General features: G+C 36.3%; 1 protein-coding gene across 2 annotated transcripts; it reads left to right on the forward strand.

The window, feature by feature from the left end:
• The first annotated feature begins 205 nt into the window (after window positions 1-205).
• On the forward strand, window positions 206-8,737 carry sall3b (spalt-like transcription factor 3b). Of its 2 annotated transcripts, none has more exons than XM_046835577.1 (4): window positions 206-665; window positions 3,883-6,807; window positions 7,348-7,691; window positions 8,283-8,737. In XM_046835577.1, exons 1-4 carry the CDS (start codon window positions 473-475, stop codon window positions 8,670-8,672), a joined length of 3,852 nt encoding a protein of 1,283 aa, XP_046691533.1. In that variant the 5' UTR covers window positions 206-472; the 3' UTR covers window positions 8,673-8,737. The 2 variants fall into 2 exon arrangements, with proteins under 2 accessions (XP_046691533.1, XP_046691534.1); XM_046835578.1 differs by having other exon boundaries at window positions 206-580.
• The last annotated feature ends 7,745 nt before the right edge of the window (window positions 8,738-16,482 follow it).

Genomic DNA, 16,482 nt, shown 5'->3' on the forward strand with positions numbered 1-16,482 from the left:
TAATTTATTTATTTTTTGTTCTGTAGTTTAGTTTAGTTTAGTTTAGTTTCATTGCTGATCTTGTGTATTTCACTTCACTCCATTTTAAGTGTTTGCACTGAAATTGAATGCGTTTAGTTGATCGTATCTGGCAACCCCAAAGGAAACTTCATTCCAATCTGGCAACCCAATCTGGGTCCTGTTTATGCTGTGGGTCGTGCCGTCTCTCGCGCTCGTAGAGCGGCGGCTGATGATCCCGGAGTCCGTGGGTTCATTTGCATATCCCGCGCGCCCCGGCTGGAGAGCGGCCAATCCGGGAGCGCGCGCGCGCAAGCCGGCTTTTTTTTCCTCCTTTTTTACTCCTGATGCGCGAGCCCGCGTCATCGTCAGACCCTCCGCTATGCGCGAGCCGCGCAGTGCCGACGACGACTGAACGTCCCGCCGCCCCGAACCTCCGCCGCGCGCCGCTCCACACGCGACGCCTCCGACACCGATGCGCGGGCGCGCGAAACGAGCAGGATGTCCCGGCGCAAGCAGGCCAAACCTCAGCACGTTACCGCGGGAGAGGAGACGGAGCTGCGCGGGAGAGGCGCAGACAGCGGTACGCACCGGCACCGGGGGAAATACCGGGGGAAATACCGGGGGAGACGCGGGGACAAGTGCCGCGCACTTCACACTTCACACAGGCCAGTTCGCTCTCTGTCCTGCACTGCACTGTCCACACTCTGTCTCATGTCTGATCCGAGATCAGATTCTAATTCACACATTTTTACTGTAGTTTAATATTCATTAAGAATCTGACAAACAAAAACCTGCAAAGTTTCACAATTTATAAATAATCACAATTTATAAATAATCACAATTTATAAATAATCACAATTTATAAATAATCACAATTTCAGTGAAATGGGTTTTAAAACCATTCTGGAGAAATAAGGTTTTTTTTGCCTGCTGTCGGGGTTTGTTTTTTAATTATACAACAAAAAACTAAGAGCTGTTAACAATGTGTGTGTGTGTGTGTGTGTGTGTGTGTGCGTGCGCGAGCGCGCGCGAGTCTTTTGCCGTTTCTCACCAGATTTGCATTTCAAATATATAGCTTTTTAATGAACAAATGCTAAAGTATGAAATAATAACAATAATTAAACCTATTATTATTGTTTTATATTTTGATGATGATTATTATATTATATATGCATTGCGTCGTATTGATATCATTATTATGGATGTTGTCATTGTTAATAATAATAATAATAATAATAATAATAATAATAGTCAGTGTGGTAAAACAGATTTTATTTCACTAAAATGTATTTGTATTTTCTTTATTAACGTCAAACTATTAGCGCAACCTGTTCATTCAGATTCAGTCTCGGTTTGTAAAGATTATATTCATAATTCAAAAAAGTAAAATTAAAAGGATTTTAAAAATCAATTCAATCCAATATGTTTACTGAAACTCTGAAAACTAAAACTCCTAAATGTGGTCATTTCGCTCTTAGTTTTAACTGAAGACTGATGAAACTCAGTGTGTTTATTTGCGGGTGATGTTTGAAATGAAATGATCGAAGTGTTTATATGAGAAAATAAAATGTCAAATCCAAGTACGTAAACAAAACCACAGAAAATATAATTATAGGGTCATGAGCATATAAAAAAACTTTATCGTTTACAAAACATTTCTAGATTTTTGTTATAATAAAAAAAGAACAATAATACGAAGAAAAATCATCATCATCATCATCATGAAAATAATAACAATAATAATAATAATAACTATAATAAATATTATTGTTATTATTATTATTGTTATGATTATTGTTATGATTATTGTTATTATTATTATTATTATTATTATTGTTGTTGTTGTTATTATTGTTGTTATTATTATTAGTATTATTATTAGTGAAGGTGATGACCCAGAGGTGTTCGAGGATGTAAACTTTTCCCTGTTGTTTACTTTCCTCTCATGACTCGTGGCTTTGGGTTCAGTAAACCAGATGCAGATGTTATGAATTCTGTTGGACTTTATGCTTATTGAGAAGTGCCTCGAGAAATGCTGAGGCTCATGTAATTATCGTTAGTGTAGGCCTATGTAAATGAAGTGCACACACACACACACACACACACACACACACACACACACACACACTGAGTAGGCTGCAGTAAGTGTAGTCGTTGTGCACATGATTTGGACGGCTGAAGTGTTGGTGTGTTTCATTCGCTAATGGGGTGGTTCATTTGATCTGCACTCTCTCAGCCCTCTTCACTGCGCTCTCACCTTCCTGTGTGTGTGTGTGTGTGTGTGTGTGTGTGTGTGTGCGCGCGCGAGGGAGGGGTTCTGCAGGACCACCCACACGCTTAAATAAAATGAGATGAGCCACTGACCCACACTGTAACTGCCCCGTGTGTGTGTGTGTGTGTGTGTGTGTGTGTGTGTGTGTGTGTGTGTGTGTGTGTGTGAGAAGAAGGATCACAATACACACTGCAGGGAGAGAAAAAAAATCTGCCTTATTTAATTCAAAGCGCCATTTGGGAAACTGAAGATGTTCTCAGATTATGTGTCGCGAAATCGTTTATTACCAACAGTTAACGATCAAATTCCTGATTGCAGCATTAGTGTCGGTATAACTGTCATTTTCGCTATAAAAATGATCATGGGTTTAGATTGGAGCTTTATTTATTTATTTATTTATTTATTTATTTATTTATTTATTTATTTGCCATCTCAAAGTTGACATAAGTTAATGACCTTTACATTAATAATGTATTAATGAAATACTTATGAACTATTGATTGAGAGTTTTTCTTTAAAGCCATTATGATCTGCCATTTAATTTTGTTTGAGTAAAATCCTATTAGGGCATTTCAATAATTATTATTATCTTCTGATCATCTAATTTCTTACACCCTACAATCACCTTACAATATTGTGTTTTATTTGGAAATGTTTTCTTTTTAAAGAAATGTATGAATAACTTGAATATTGTCAGTATAATATTACAGCATTTATGACATTTTTAATCATAAATTCATTTATGTTTATAAACATTTTTATATTTAGGATCTGATGTGATAAATCCTTTTTTGAGAATATTCTTTTGTTTTAGAGCAACCAAAACCGTCTCAATATTTCAGCTTGGAAGTCAGATTACACCCGATTGTTCCGCTTTTTTGCAACTTCAGTAGGTTTTAATAAGCAAACGTGAAAATAGGATACAGTCAGAAACAGAAACAGTGTGGCCCATGGATATTCACTACATTTAAGTCATTACCATAAAAGTAAATAAAAAGCACACTTTTTCACAGGTAAAAGATGAGCCTCTGTACAAAGATATGTACACTTGATGACACTTTTGAATTGATTGAAGGACCAATAGAGATTGAAACATTTGTATTTCTGTGATTGGGGGACTTTTTGACCTTTTTTGATAGTGAACATGGTTTGTTCATTTATTTTAAACCTAACGTAAAGTTATTCTGTTTTCTATTTAACAACATGGCTAAGGTTCTGCAATTCAGACAGTAAAGAGAGTGTGTGCAGTTCAGCAAAGCCAAGAAGAGGAAAAAAATATGTTTTAAAATAGGAGTGTATGTTGGCAACGGAAAATTAGTCAATCAAAGTCTCAATTTGCTGTGGACTGACAGGTCAGATGTGAACTGATTGAAAACATTGGAAATCAATAGATACAATGGAATTTCATTCAATAAATAAGCCATGTGATTTGATGGATTTCACACAGAAAATGATCCGCTGGGTTTTGGGTGTGCGACAGTATGGACTTCAAGCATCTGTAATTTGTAAAATAGTAGAATTGATAAGATATTTGATTACTGATCACTGAGCAGAAAAAGCAAATAAATCAACTTATGAATATGATTTTTCTCTGTCTTTCTTCTCAACAGTGCTCTTTAGTAAAGGTAGCAGTGAGGAGAGCGTCAGCGAGAGCCACAGCATGAACGAGGTGACTTTCATCTGTAAGACATGTTGTGCTGAATTTTTCAACTGGTCAGAGTTGCTGGAGCACCAGAATAAATGCACTGAGGAGCCTTCTGTGCTCATTGTACACGAGGATGAAAGATTTCCTTCTCCTCAGGGATCTCCTACAGAATCCTACTTAAGTGCTCATAGTGACCCAGATGAAACTGAGACCATGGAACCTGAGTCTGAATCGTCTGAGAAAGGAGAGGAAAATGTTAGTCTTCCTGAGGAAAATGATGCAGTTGGAGCAGATGAACCTATGGATACTACTGCACCTGTGGATAAAATATCAAACCCCAGCCCTCTTCCACCAGACTCCAGTGAAAGTGCCATTCCTTTACCTTTATCATGTCTAAGCACAAACTATGGCATTCCCAGCACAAATGTCACCTTGGAGATCCTTCACAGTACCAGGGTGGCAGTTGCACAGTTTTCTCAACGTATCCAAGGTGACGGATCTGGAGGTAAGGCGAACTCAGTGGCAATACCCATGATTTTGGAACAGCTAATGGCTTTACAGCAGCAGCAGGTCCACCAGCTGCAACTCATTGAACAGATCCGCAGTCAGGTGGCTGTGATGAACAGGCAGCCAACACAAGGTGCGCTGAACCCAGCCTCAAAGGCATTTCCTTCTGTCTCTTGCACTTATCATTTCCAGGGCATTGCTCCTCCTCCTGTACTTCCATTATCTGGAGTCATGCCTTCCACTGTGAATGGACAGGCTTCTGTGTCCCAGGCATCCAGACTAGAAGGGTCGTCATTTCGGGTATCACAACCACAAAATAAACAATCCAATGCCAGAGAAAATGAAAACACTTCCATTCCCTTAGCAAATCCAAATGCTTCTCTATCCACATTTACTGGTGTGTCTTCTCTACTATCATCCTGCAATGGTGCTCTCTATAATGCTAGTCGTACACAGCCTCTGAACTCTCCTCATCCACATTCCGTCAGTCAGAATAATGTTATTAACAATTCTGCCAACTTGCCACTGCTACCTCAAAGCCCTCCTAGTGGAGTCATCTTCCCAAACCCACTTGCCAGCATTGCAGCCACTACAAACGCACTGGAACCACTTGCTTCTATGATAAAACATCGCAGTAAAGGTAAAATGCCCAACACCTCTATGTTTGAAACCAAGCCCAGTTCTGAGGACCCCTTTTTCAAACACAAATGCAGGTTTTGTGCCAAGGTATTTGGCAGTGACAGTGCCTTGCAGATCCACCTGCGATCTCACACAGGAGAAAGACCCTTTAAATGCAACATATGCGGCAACCGCTTCTCCACTAAGGGAAACCTGAAGGTACACTACCAGAGGCACAAAGACAAATACCCACATGTACATATGAATCCATACCCAGTGCCAGAATATCTTGATAATATTCCAACCAGCTCTGGTATTCCCTATGGGATGTCATTTCCTCCAGAAAAAGCAGGGTCAACATGGTTAGACAGCAAACCTATTCTACAGACATTACCTCCTAGACTGGGTCTGCAGTTACCCCCAACTATAACGAATGCGGAAAACATTAATGATTCCTTTAGTGATGCACCTGCAGGAAGATCTCTACAAATGTCCTCGCTAGCTAAAAATGAAAGTACACCATTGTCTTCAAATGCAACTAATACTGAAAAAATAATTGCTATAGAGTCTGACAACCATTTACATACAGCTAAGATGGCATGCTTCCAGGTAAACAAGGAAGTAGGAACTACAACAGTTTCAAAAAACAATGAAATTTACCTTCCATCAAACTGTGTGACTGATTCAGCTGAAAATTCAAATTCTGCAAGTCACAACGTCGTTTCAAATTTTCCATCCACGGAAACACCTATTAGATTAAATACACCAGAGCCCGCTGATGTGATTACTCCCGTGATGAAATCTTCTACTCCATCTCAACTCTCAGAGCACATTAAAGCCAGCTTTCCGTTTAGTGGAATACAAGAATCTATGCAGACATCTGAAACATCAAAGCTCCAGCAACTTGTGGAAAACATTGACAAAAAGATGATGGACCCCAATCAGTGTGTGATCTGCCACAGGGTACTCAGCTGTCAGAGTGCACTTAAGATGCATTACCGAATTCATACTGGTGAAAGGCCTTTCAAATGTAAGGTGTGTGGCCGTGCCTTTACTACTAAAGGCAACCTGAAGACTCACTTTGGCGTGCACCGTGCCAAGCCTCCTCTTCAGGTTCAGCACTCCTGCCCAATATGTCAAAAGAAATTCACCAATGCTGTTGTCTTACAGCAGCACATTCGCATGCACATGGGCGGCCAGATTCCCAATAACATACAAAATCTCCCAACAGACACTATTCAGGAAAAAAACAACAACCTGATTCTTGGAGAGAAGAATTTTGACAGTGTGAATGATTATGATGATGATGGTCTTGATGATATTTCATATGAAGATGAAGATATTTCAGAAAACAGTGAAAACCTCCTTAACGCTTTATCAGACTGTAGTTCAGCACCAATTTCACCACTACCTCCTGATGTGTCTGATGTTAGGACATCAGACGGTGACTCCACAGTTAGTCTTAGCCAATTAACTGAACACAAGGTGGCAATGAGTGGCATTTTTGACAACAATCAAGAGCATGATTCTCTATCTGCAGGAGATTTAGAGAATCAGAATACTTTCTTGCCAGAGTCAGCCAACATCATTCATCCACCAACACTGAAACCAACAAAAAGTCAGATGGAGGGTTTACACGAGATTCCAGTTTCGATTAATATTACCTTTGATAGGAAAGAGCAAGCAGCTACAGTTAAATGTGAAATGTCTGATTCTCCTGGAGCACTGTACGACCAGATCAGGAAGTCTTCAGTCATGGAGCAAGGTAAGATGTTAATTATTTGATCATATATGAGGCAATAATGCATACGAGGTAGTATCAAACAGTTTCAAGACTAGCTCTATTAACAAGAAAGTACTTTATTTATCTATGTTTTCACACTATCACCTTAAAAATAGTCTCCTCGCACAGCAATACGGCGCTCCCAGCGTTCCTGCCACTTCTGGAATGTCTCCTGGAAGTCTTCCTTTTGTGGTGTGCCGAACTCGAAACACCTTGAATGAGTCGTTGCGGCATCGCAGACGTCAGACGACTCTGCCCAGTTTCACACAGAATTTCACGCTTGCTCTTTGTTATAACTTGCTGTCCGGGATTAAATCACAGATGTGGTAAAGCACGTGGTCAGAACAGAACCAGTTATATCAATAGTCTCTAAACCTTTTGATACCACCTCGAATATAAGAGATGCTTGGGCATTAATAAAAAATATAGATCTAACACATTATTTTTTATGGTCTACCATCTACTGTTTTTTGTTATCATGATTGTGGTTATAGTTTTTAATGTTTATTATTACGTTTTTAGGAGTAAGCCAGAGGTACCATGATATGGAGGACAGTTTACGGGCCCCAGTTAAGTTGGAAATGGAAATTAGCAGTAGACCATACACACCTAAAGAAGGTCCTTTTCCTGTATTTGGATCTATTCAGTCTTCACCCACTCCTTCTGAAGCAATAATCCAAGGAATGACTTCATTGTTCGGAAGCCCACCACCACGACGAGCCCCTAAACAACACAACTGCAACGTCTGCGGGAAAAACTTCTCTTCGGCAAGCGCCCTACAAATCCATGAGCGCACACATACTGGAGAAAAACCCTTTGCTTGCTCCATCTGTGGCCGAGCCTTTACAACAAAGGGTAATCTCAAGGTAGGTTGATACACAACACTGGAACTCATAATTAACAAAGTGGTCTCTATGGTAGAGAAAGCAGCAGAAATCAGTACATGCACTGCAGAAATATACTAATTAGGGCTGTCAATCAATTAAAATATTTAATCCCAATTAATCACATGATGATCGCAATGCAAGTTATCACTTGTAATGTTACAATTTGGCAAAAATGTATGCTCGTCCTGCAAAGCATTCGTAAAGCACTTTACTCGCAATGCAAGGTTCTACTGTACGTAAATCATCAGGACATCAAACGCAACTTTTGCTCTGTTTCCTCACAGATGGTTTTATTTGCCAAATGTGTGCATCATGGCGGATTTTGGGGCTGATTTAAGACTTATTTTTTTATATCTGACTAAAGAAAGTATGTTGTAAAAAAATGTGTGCTGCATTGAAGGTTTTAATACGTTTATTTTTTTTATATTTATTTATATTTTAAACAAAAATAGTCAAACAGAAATGCTGCATTAATGCATTAATTTCGTGATAATAAAATGAGTGCAGTTAAAATTAATTTGCATTAACGCCATACTAACCTTTTCTCTTCTTTCATTTTTTTTTCTGCAGGTACACATGGGCACTCACATGTGGAATAACATACCCGCACGGAGGGGTAGGCGTTTGTCTGTGGAAAACCCGCTGGCTCTTCTAGGTGCTGAGGCACTCAAATTCAACGAAGTATTTCAGAAGGACCTTGCAGCAAGAGCCATCCACATGGATCAGAACTTTTGGAGTCGATATGCTGTAGCCATTAGCAATGGCTTAGCCATGAAGAACAATGAAATTTCTGTCATTCAGAACGGAGGGGTATCTCAGCTTCCTACTGCAGCCATGGACAAGACAAACAGTGGCAACAGTCCGGCAATCCGGGCCCTTGGGAAAACAAGTGTAGACCTTGGACCTGGACGACACTTCTCCATGTTGATTGATGATAATAAAGAAATTAGAATTAATTAAACTCACGAGAGGGTGGATTTTAATCCAGTAAGCAAATAAAAAACACTTGAAGAATAAAACTCTGAGGACTTTGATTTCTGAGTTCTTTGAGTATGAGTATGAGTATGTCTGAGTACAGTACGTACTGAGGACTTTCACATGTACATACATTTATAATGTTATCTTTTTCTATTGACTGGTATAGTCATTTATCTTTCAATGTATAAAGTCAGACAAAACAAAATAAAAACAGACAAAACAATGAACTGTGGTTAAGCCAGAAAAAAACAAAAATACAGCACCAGTCTAAAGTGTAGAAACGCCAAATCTTTTATGGTTTATGAGAGACACATGCATGTTCCTCTTGTTTCTATGCAACAAACTCAGTAATGTAATAGTATAATTGACTTTGACTAAACAAATCTATAAATGTTCATTTTTAGTTCCATTGAAAAATCCTCCCTCCACATAAAGAACAGCTTTACACACTCTCAGCATTCAGACAGTTCATTTCTCCAAACATTCAGCTAAAATACTTTGTCTTGCCAAACAAAACTTGCCAAAGATGTTCTACTCTAGTTAGAGATTTCTTTCTTTCTTATGATCCAGTTCAGTCCAGAGCAGTTCGGTAGGATTTTGGTGTGGTGACTGAGCAGGTCATTCCATAATAGATATCACTTATTTACTCTCTAAATAATGCATACAGAGCGTATTTACAGGCTCATCATCTTGTTGTGCGGCTAAGTCGATTCCAATGAGCCGCAGTCGAGACAGAACTGCATGGTGTTAAAGTGTGGATCGGGAGACATGTTGTTTCAGGATTCCTTTTACATTCCAGAACCTTCCCTGCTCCAAAACAACCCCAAACCATTAAACTTCCACCTCCATGTGTGACTGTGGGGGTGAGGAAGTCTGATCACATCTTCTCTCCTGTTCTCCAACGTATTCAAGTTCTTCTGTTGTCACTGTCTATTTCTTGTTTGTTTTTGTCTTTTACAAAATTTGTTGCATAGAAACAAAAGGAAAGTTCATGTATCTCAAAAACCATAAATGACTCAGTGTTTCCACACTTTGGCTAGGCTCTGAAATGCAGTGGAAATATGGTACTGAATGTGGACAATCAGACACCAGCAGAAATAGACTGCACCATACGTATGTAAATTACAGAATTGTGTATCAGTTTATTAAAGGAAATACAAAATATAATTATTTTGTATGATCTTGAAAGCAAACCAGTTACCACTGAAAGTTGTGTGCAGGATGTTCTGCATGTTAAAGGCAGCCTTTGGTTTTTCATCAGGATAAAGCAACGGCTTTATTGTAAAGCTGAAAAGGTTTTTGATATAAAAAAAAAGGTTTCCTCTTATAAAGTAGTTCACTAGTGTCATTGCAATGAAGTAGAACATTCTTAAAGATATATTCTCTAGTTACACTTTTGTCAAATAATAAAAAATTAAATAAAAATATTTAACTGTATGCATATAGATTAATCCTTTGCATTTATTATAAGGAGTTTGTATTGTTATTTCCACAGAGAATAAAATGCAATGGGTTTGATTTATATCGCATCATGCTGCTGTTTCTGCTTAATGCTTATGTATGCAGCTTATATAGTAGCAGGATGTCATTGTTTCTCATTACCATTTGGTGTTTAATGATAAATATTAAGATAAATTTTCATGTTTTGTTTAGCAACAAAGTTAGTGCAGTGAATGGCGGTCTGGGAAAATGCATCTATATAGCTGTTACAGAATTCTGGAAAACAGCCAAAAGAAAAAAAAAATCAGATTTTGACAGAAGTTTCATTTTTTCCAACTACTGTAGCACACACTATATAGATGAAAGTATTGGGACGCCTGACTTTTACAGCCACATTCTTTCAGTGATTCTTCCCCAAACTGCTACTATGAAGTTGGAGACACAATTGTACAGCATGTCTTCGGATGTGGTAGCATTCATTTCACTTGAAGTAGGAGACCCAAAAATGTTCCAGCATCACAATACCCCTGTGCACGACGTGAGCTCCATTAAAGTATGTTTCACATAGGTTAGGGTTTAAGATCTCCTGCTATAGAGCTCCGAGTTTGGCTCTACTGAAAGCTTTGGGATGAATGTGAAGTTGTTATTTCAAAATCAGTTTCAGCACATTAAATTCTGTAGTTTTTAAAATTATACATGTAATTGTATGCATTAGAAAAATTCAATGTTAAGGTTTTCCCAGATTACCACACACTGACAAGGATCACAAGGTATAATTACACAGATTAAGTAAGATTTAAAGATATTAATGTTGTTCTGACAATCTCTTTTTACATTTTTTAATATTTAACTATTTGGGGCAAAAGTTGTCTCAAAGGTTATATAAACTAATCTAATCTAATTATTATATATTTATAACTATATAAATATTATATAATTATATAATGCTATACATGCTATTTATACATGCTATTTATATTTATAATATATTATATTAAAGGTTATACAATATAATATATATAATATACATTTAAATGTCATATATATCTTTAACATTATATAATTATATAATATAAAAAATGTCCATCTTTCACAGACATTGCTTTTGATTTTGATTTGTCACTTTTGGAGTGGATTGGCGAGACATTGCTACGGTAATTATATTTTGGCTTCTATTCCATAGTTCAACACCATGCAATTCCGTCTGCACTGAGGCTCATTGGAACCGACTTCACCGTACAACAATCCGATGAGCCGAAGCATACGTCTGAGTTCTGTAAGTGTTATTTAGAGAACAAATCGTCTGGAGTGATATCTATCATGAAACTACCTGCCCAGTCACCACACCTAGATCCTGTGAAACTGCTCTAGGATGAACTGGATCACAAGAAAGAAATCTCCAAATAGTGAAGAACATCTTTGGCAAGTTTTACTTTATGTTCAATGAAAATAAAGTGGAACATCTGGACATTAATATATTTGCTGGGTCAAAGTAAATGTTCATGCTGTTACATTACAGAGGAAATTCTCATATTCTATTTTCCTTTCACAAAATGAAAAATGTATATATGAAGTAGAGGGAGTGTATTTAATATAAATAATAGTAGTCAATTTAATATGAAACATTTTTAAATATTGTTTTTTGTATTGGTATTTATATAAACAATATCGGTATTTAATTGAAAGGAAAATATCACCTAGCCCTACTTAACAGTATGTCCACACACCCCACCCTTACAGGTGATCAGTACAGTCTTTTAGAACAGTGGTGATAAGTGATTGGTTGTTAGGGAATATGGTGGTGAGTGATTGGTCATTGTGAACAAGGGCAATTACTGTTTGGTTGTTGATGTGAAACAGTGGTAAAAAGTGATTGGTTGTTAATGTGAAACTGTCGTGATTAGTGATTAGTTAATGTGAAACAGTGGTGAAACGTGATTGGTTGTTGATGTGAAACAGTGGTGAAAAGTGATTGGTTGTTGATGTGAAACAGTGGTGATAAGTGATTAGTTAACATGAAACAGTGGTGATAAGTGATTGGTTGTTGATGTGAAACAGTCGTGATTAGTGATTAGTTAAAGTGAAACAGTGGTGATTAGTGATTGGTTGTTGATGTGAAACAGTGGTGATTAGTGATTAATTGAAGTGAAACAGTGGTGATTAGTGATTAATTGAAGTGAAACAGTGGTGATTAGTGATTAATTGATGTGAAACAGTGGTGATAAGTGATTAATTGATGTGAAACAGTGGTGATAAGTGAATAATTGATGTGAAACAGTGGTGATTAGTGATTAATTGATGTGAAACAGTGGTGATTAGTGATTAATTGAAGTGAAACAGTGGTGATAAGTGATTAATTGATGTGAAACAGTGGTGATAAGTGAATAATTGATGTGAAACAGTGGTGATAAGTGAATAATTGATGTGAAACAGTGGTGATAAGTGAATAATTGATGTGAAACAGTGGTGATAAGTGATTAATTGAAGTGAAACAGTGGTGATAAGTGATTAATTGATGTGAAACAGTGGTAATTAGTGATTAATTGATGTGGAACAGTGGTGATAAGTGATTAATTGATGTGGAACAGTGGTGATAAGTGATTAATTGATGTGGAACAGTGGTGATTAGTAATTAATTAATGTGAAACAGTGGTGTTAAGTGATTATTTGATGTGAAACAGTGGTGATAAGTAATTAATTGATGTGAAACAGTGGTGATAAGTGATTAATTGATGTGAAACAGTGGTGATTAGTGATTAATTGATGTGAAACAGTGGTGTTAAGTGATTAATTGATGTGAAACAGTGGTGATTAGTGATTAATTGATGTGAAACAGTGGTGATTATTGATTAATTGAAGTTAAACAGTGGCGTTAAGTGATTAATTGAAGTGAAACAGTGGTGATAAGTGATTAATTGATGTGAAACAGTGGTGATTAGTGATTAATTGAAGTGAAACAGTGGTGTTAAGTGATTAATTGAAGTGAAACAGTGCTGATTAGTGATTAATTGATGTGAAACAGTGGTGATTATTGATTAATTGAAGTTAAACAGTGGCGTTAAGTGATTAATTGATTTGAAACAGTGGTGATTAGTGATTAATTGATGTGAAACAGTGGTGATTAGTGATTAATTGATGTGAAACAGTGGTGATAAGTAAATAATTGATGTGAAACAGTGGTGATAAGTGATTAATTGATGTGAAACAGTGGTGATTAGTGATTAATTGATGTGAAACAGTGGTGATTAGTGATTAATTGATGTGAAACAGTGGTGATTAGTGATTAATTGATTTGAAACAGTGGTGATTAGTGATTAATTGATGTGAAACAGTGGTGATAAGTGATTAATTGATGTGAAACAGTGGTGATTAGTGATTAATTAATGTGAAACAGTGGTGATAAGTGAATAATTGATGTGAAACAGTGGCGTTAAGTGATTAATTGATTTGAAACAGTGGTGATTAGTGATTAATTGATGTGAAACAGTGGTGATTAGTGATTAATTGATGTGAAACAGTGGTGATAAGTAAATAATTGATGTGAAACAGTGGTGATAAGTGATTAATTGATGTGAAACAGTGGTGATTAGTGATTAATTGATGTGAAACAGTGGTGATTAGTGATTAATTGATGTGAAACAGTGGTGATTAGTGATTAATTGATTTGAAACAGTGGTGATTAGTGATTAATTGATGAAACAGTGGTGATTAGTGATTAATTGATGTGAAACAGTGGTGATTAGTGATTAATTAATGTGAAACAGTGGTGATTAGTGATTAATTGATTTGAAACAGTGGTGATTAGTGATTAATTGATGTGAAACAGTGGTGATTAGTGATTAATTGATGTGAAACAGTGGTGATTAGTGATTAATTGATGTGAAACAGTGGTGATTAGTGATTAATTGATGTGAAACAGTGGTGATAAGTGATTAATTGATGAAACAGTGGTGATAAGTGATTAATTGATGTGAAACAGTGGTGATTAGTGATTAATTGATGTGAAACAGTGGTGATTAGTGATTAATTGATGTGAAACAGTGGTGATTAGTGATTAATTGATTTGAAACAGTGGTGATTAGTGATTAATTGATGTGAAACAGTGGTGATTAGTGATTAATTGATGTGAAACAGTGGTGATAAGTGATTAATTGATGTGAAACAGTGGTGATTAGTGATTAATTGATGTGAAACAGTGGTGATTAGTGATTAATTGATGTGAAACAGTGGTGATTAGTGATTAATTGATGTGAAACAGTGGTGATTAGTGATTAATTGATGTTAAACAGTGGTGATTAGTGATTGATGTGAAACAGTGGTGATTAGTGATTAATTGATGAAACAGTGGTGATTATTGATTAATTGAAGTTAAACAGTGGCGTTAAGTGATTAATTGAAGTGAAACAGTGGTGATAAGTGATTAATTGATGTGAAACAGTGGTGATTAGTGATTAATTGAAGTGAAACAGTGGTGTTAAGTGATTAATTGAAGTGAAACAGTGGTGATTAGTGATTAATTGATGTGAAACAGTGGTGATTAGTGATTAATTGATGAAACAGTGGTGATTAGTGATTAATTAATGTGAAACAGTGGTGATAAGTGATTAATTGATGTTAAACAGTGGTGATAAGTGATTAGTTGAAGTGAAACAGTGGTGATTAGTGATTAGTAGAAGTGAAACAGTGGTGATTAGTGATTAATTGATGTGAAACAGTGGTGATAAGTGATTAGTTGAAGTGAAACAGTGGTGATTAGTGATTAGTTGAAGTGAAACAGTGGTGATTAGTGAGTAATTAATGTGAAACAGTGGTGATTAGTGATTCATTTATGTGAAACAGTGGTGATAAGTGATTAATTAATGTGAAACAGTGGTGATTAGTAATTAATTGATGTGAAACAGTGGTGATAAGTGATTAATTGATGTGAAACAGTGGTGATTAGTGATTAATTGAAGTGAAACAGTGGTGTTAGTGATTAATTGAAGTGAAACAGTGGTGATTAGTGATTAATTGATGTGAAACAGTGGTGATTATTGATTAATTGAAGTTAAACAGTGGTGATTAGTGATTAATTGAAGTGAAACAGTGGTGATAAGTGATTAATTGATGTGAAACAGTGGTGATTAGTGATTAATTGAGTGAAACAGTGGTGTTAGTGATTAATTGAAGTGAAACAGTGTGATTAGTGATTAATTGATGTGAAACAGTGGTGATTAGTGATTAATTGATGTGAAACAGTGGTGATTAGTGATTAATTAATGTGAAACAGTGGTGATAAGTGATTAATTGATGTTAAACAGTGGTGATAAGTGATTAATTGAATGTGAAACAGTGGTGATTAGTGATTAGTAGAAGTGAAACAGTGGTGATTAGTGATTAATTGATGTGAAACAGTGGTGATAAGTGATTAGTTGAAGTGAAACAGTGGTGATTAGTGATTAGTTGAAGTGAAACAGTGGTGATTAGTGATTAATTGATGTGAAACAGTGGTGATTAGTGATTAATTTATGTGAAACAGTGGTGATAAGTGATTAATTGATGTTAAACAGTGGTGATAAGTGATTAGTTGAAGTGAAACAGTGGTGATAAGTGATTAATTGATGAAACAGTGGTGATTAGTGATTAATTGATGTGAAACAGTGGTGATTAGTGATTAATTAATGTGAAACAGTGGTGATTAGTGATTAATTAATGTGAAACAGTGGTGATAAGTGATTAGTTGAAGTGAAACAGTGGTGATAAGTGATTAGTTGAAGTGAAACAGTGGTGATAAGTGATTAATTGATGTGAAACAGTGGTGATTAGTGATTAATTGAAGTGAAACAGTGGTGTTAAGTGATTAATTGAAGTGAAACAGTGGTGATTAGTGATTAATTGATGTGAAACAGTGGTGATTATTGATTAATTGAAGTTAAACAGTGGCGTTAAGTGATTAATTGAAGTGAAACAGTGGTGATAAGTGATTAATTGATGTGAAACAGTGGTGATTAGTGATTAATTGAAGTGAAACAGTGGTGTTAAGTGATTAATTGAAGTGAAACAGTGCTGATTAGTGATTAATTGATGTGAAACAGTGGTGATTAGTGATTAATTGATGTGAAACAGTGGTGATTAGTGATTAATTAATGTGAAACAGTGGTGATAAGTGATTAATTGATGTTAAACAGTGGTGATAAGTGATTAGTTGAAGTGAAACAGTGGTGATTAGTGATTAGTAGAAGTGAAACAGTGGTGATTAGTGATTAATTGATGTGAAACAGTGGTGATAAGTGATTAGTTGAAGTGAAACAGTGGTGATTAGTGATTAGTTGAAGTGAAACAGTGGTGATTAGTGAGTAATTAATGTGAAACA

The sequence above is a fragment of the Silurus meridionalis genome, chromosome 22 (genome assembly GCF_014805685.1).
Source record: "Silurus meridionalis isolate SWU-2019-XX chromosome 22, ASM1480568v1, whole genome shotgun sequence".
Lineage (NCBI taxonomy): Eukaryota > Metazoa > Chordata > Actinopteri > Siluriformes > Siluridae > Silurus > Silurus meridionalis.

Excerpts from the sequence above, each read along its gene's own strand:
- sall3b (XM_046835577.1), top strand. The coding sequence starts at position 473 with ATGCGCGGGCGCGCGAAACGAGCAGGATGTCCCGGCGCAAGCAGGCCA. Across the intron at positions 6,808-7,347 it reads GTCTTCAGTCATGGAGCAAG|GAGTAAGCCAGAGGTACCAT; the intron begins GTAAGATGTTAA and ends TTACGTTTTTAG. Across the intron at positions 7,692-8,282 it reads CAACAAAGGGTAATCTCAAG|GTACACATGGGCACTCACAT; the intron begins GTAGGTTGATAC and ends TTTTTTCTGCAG.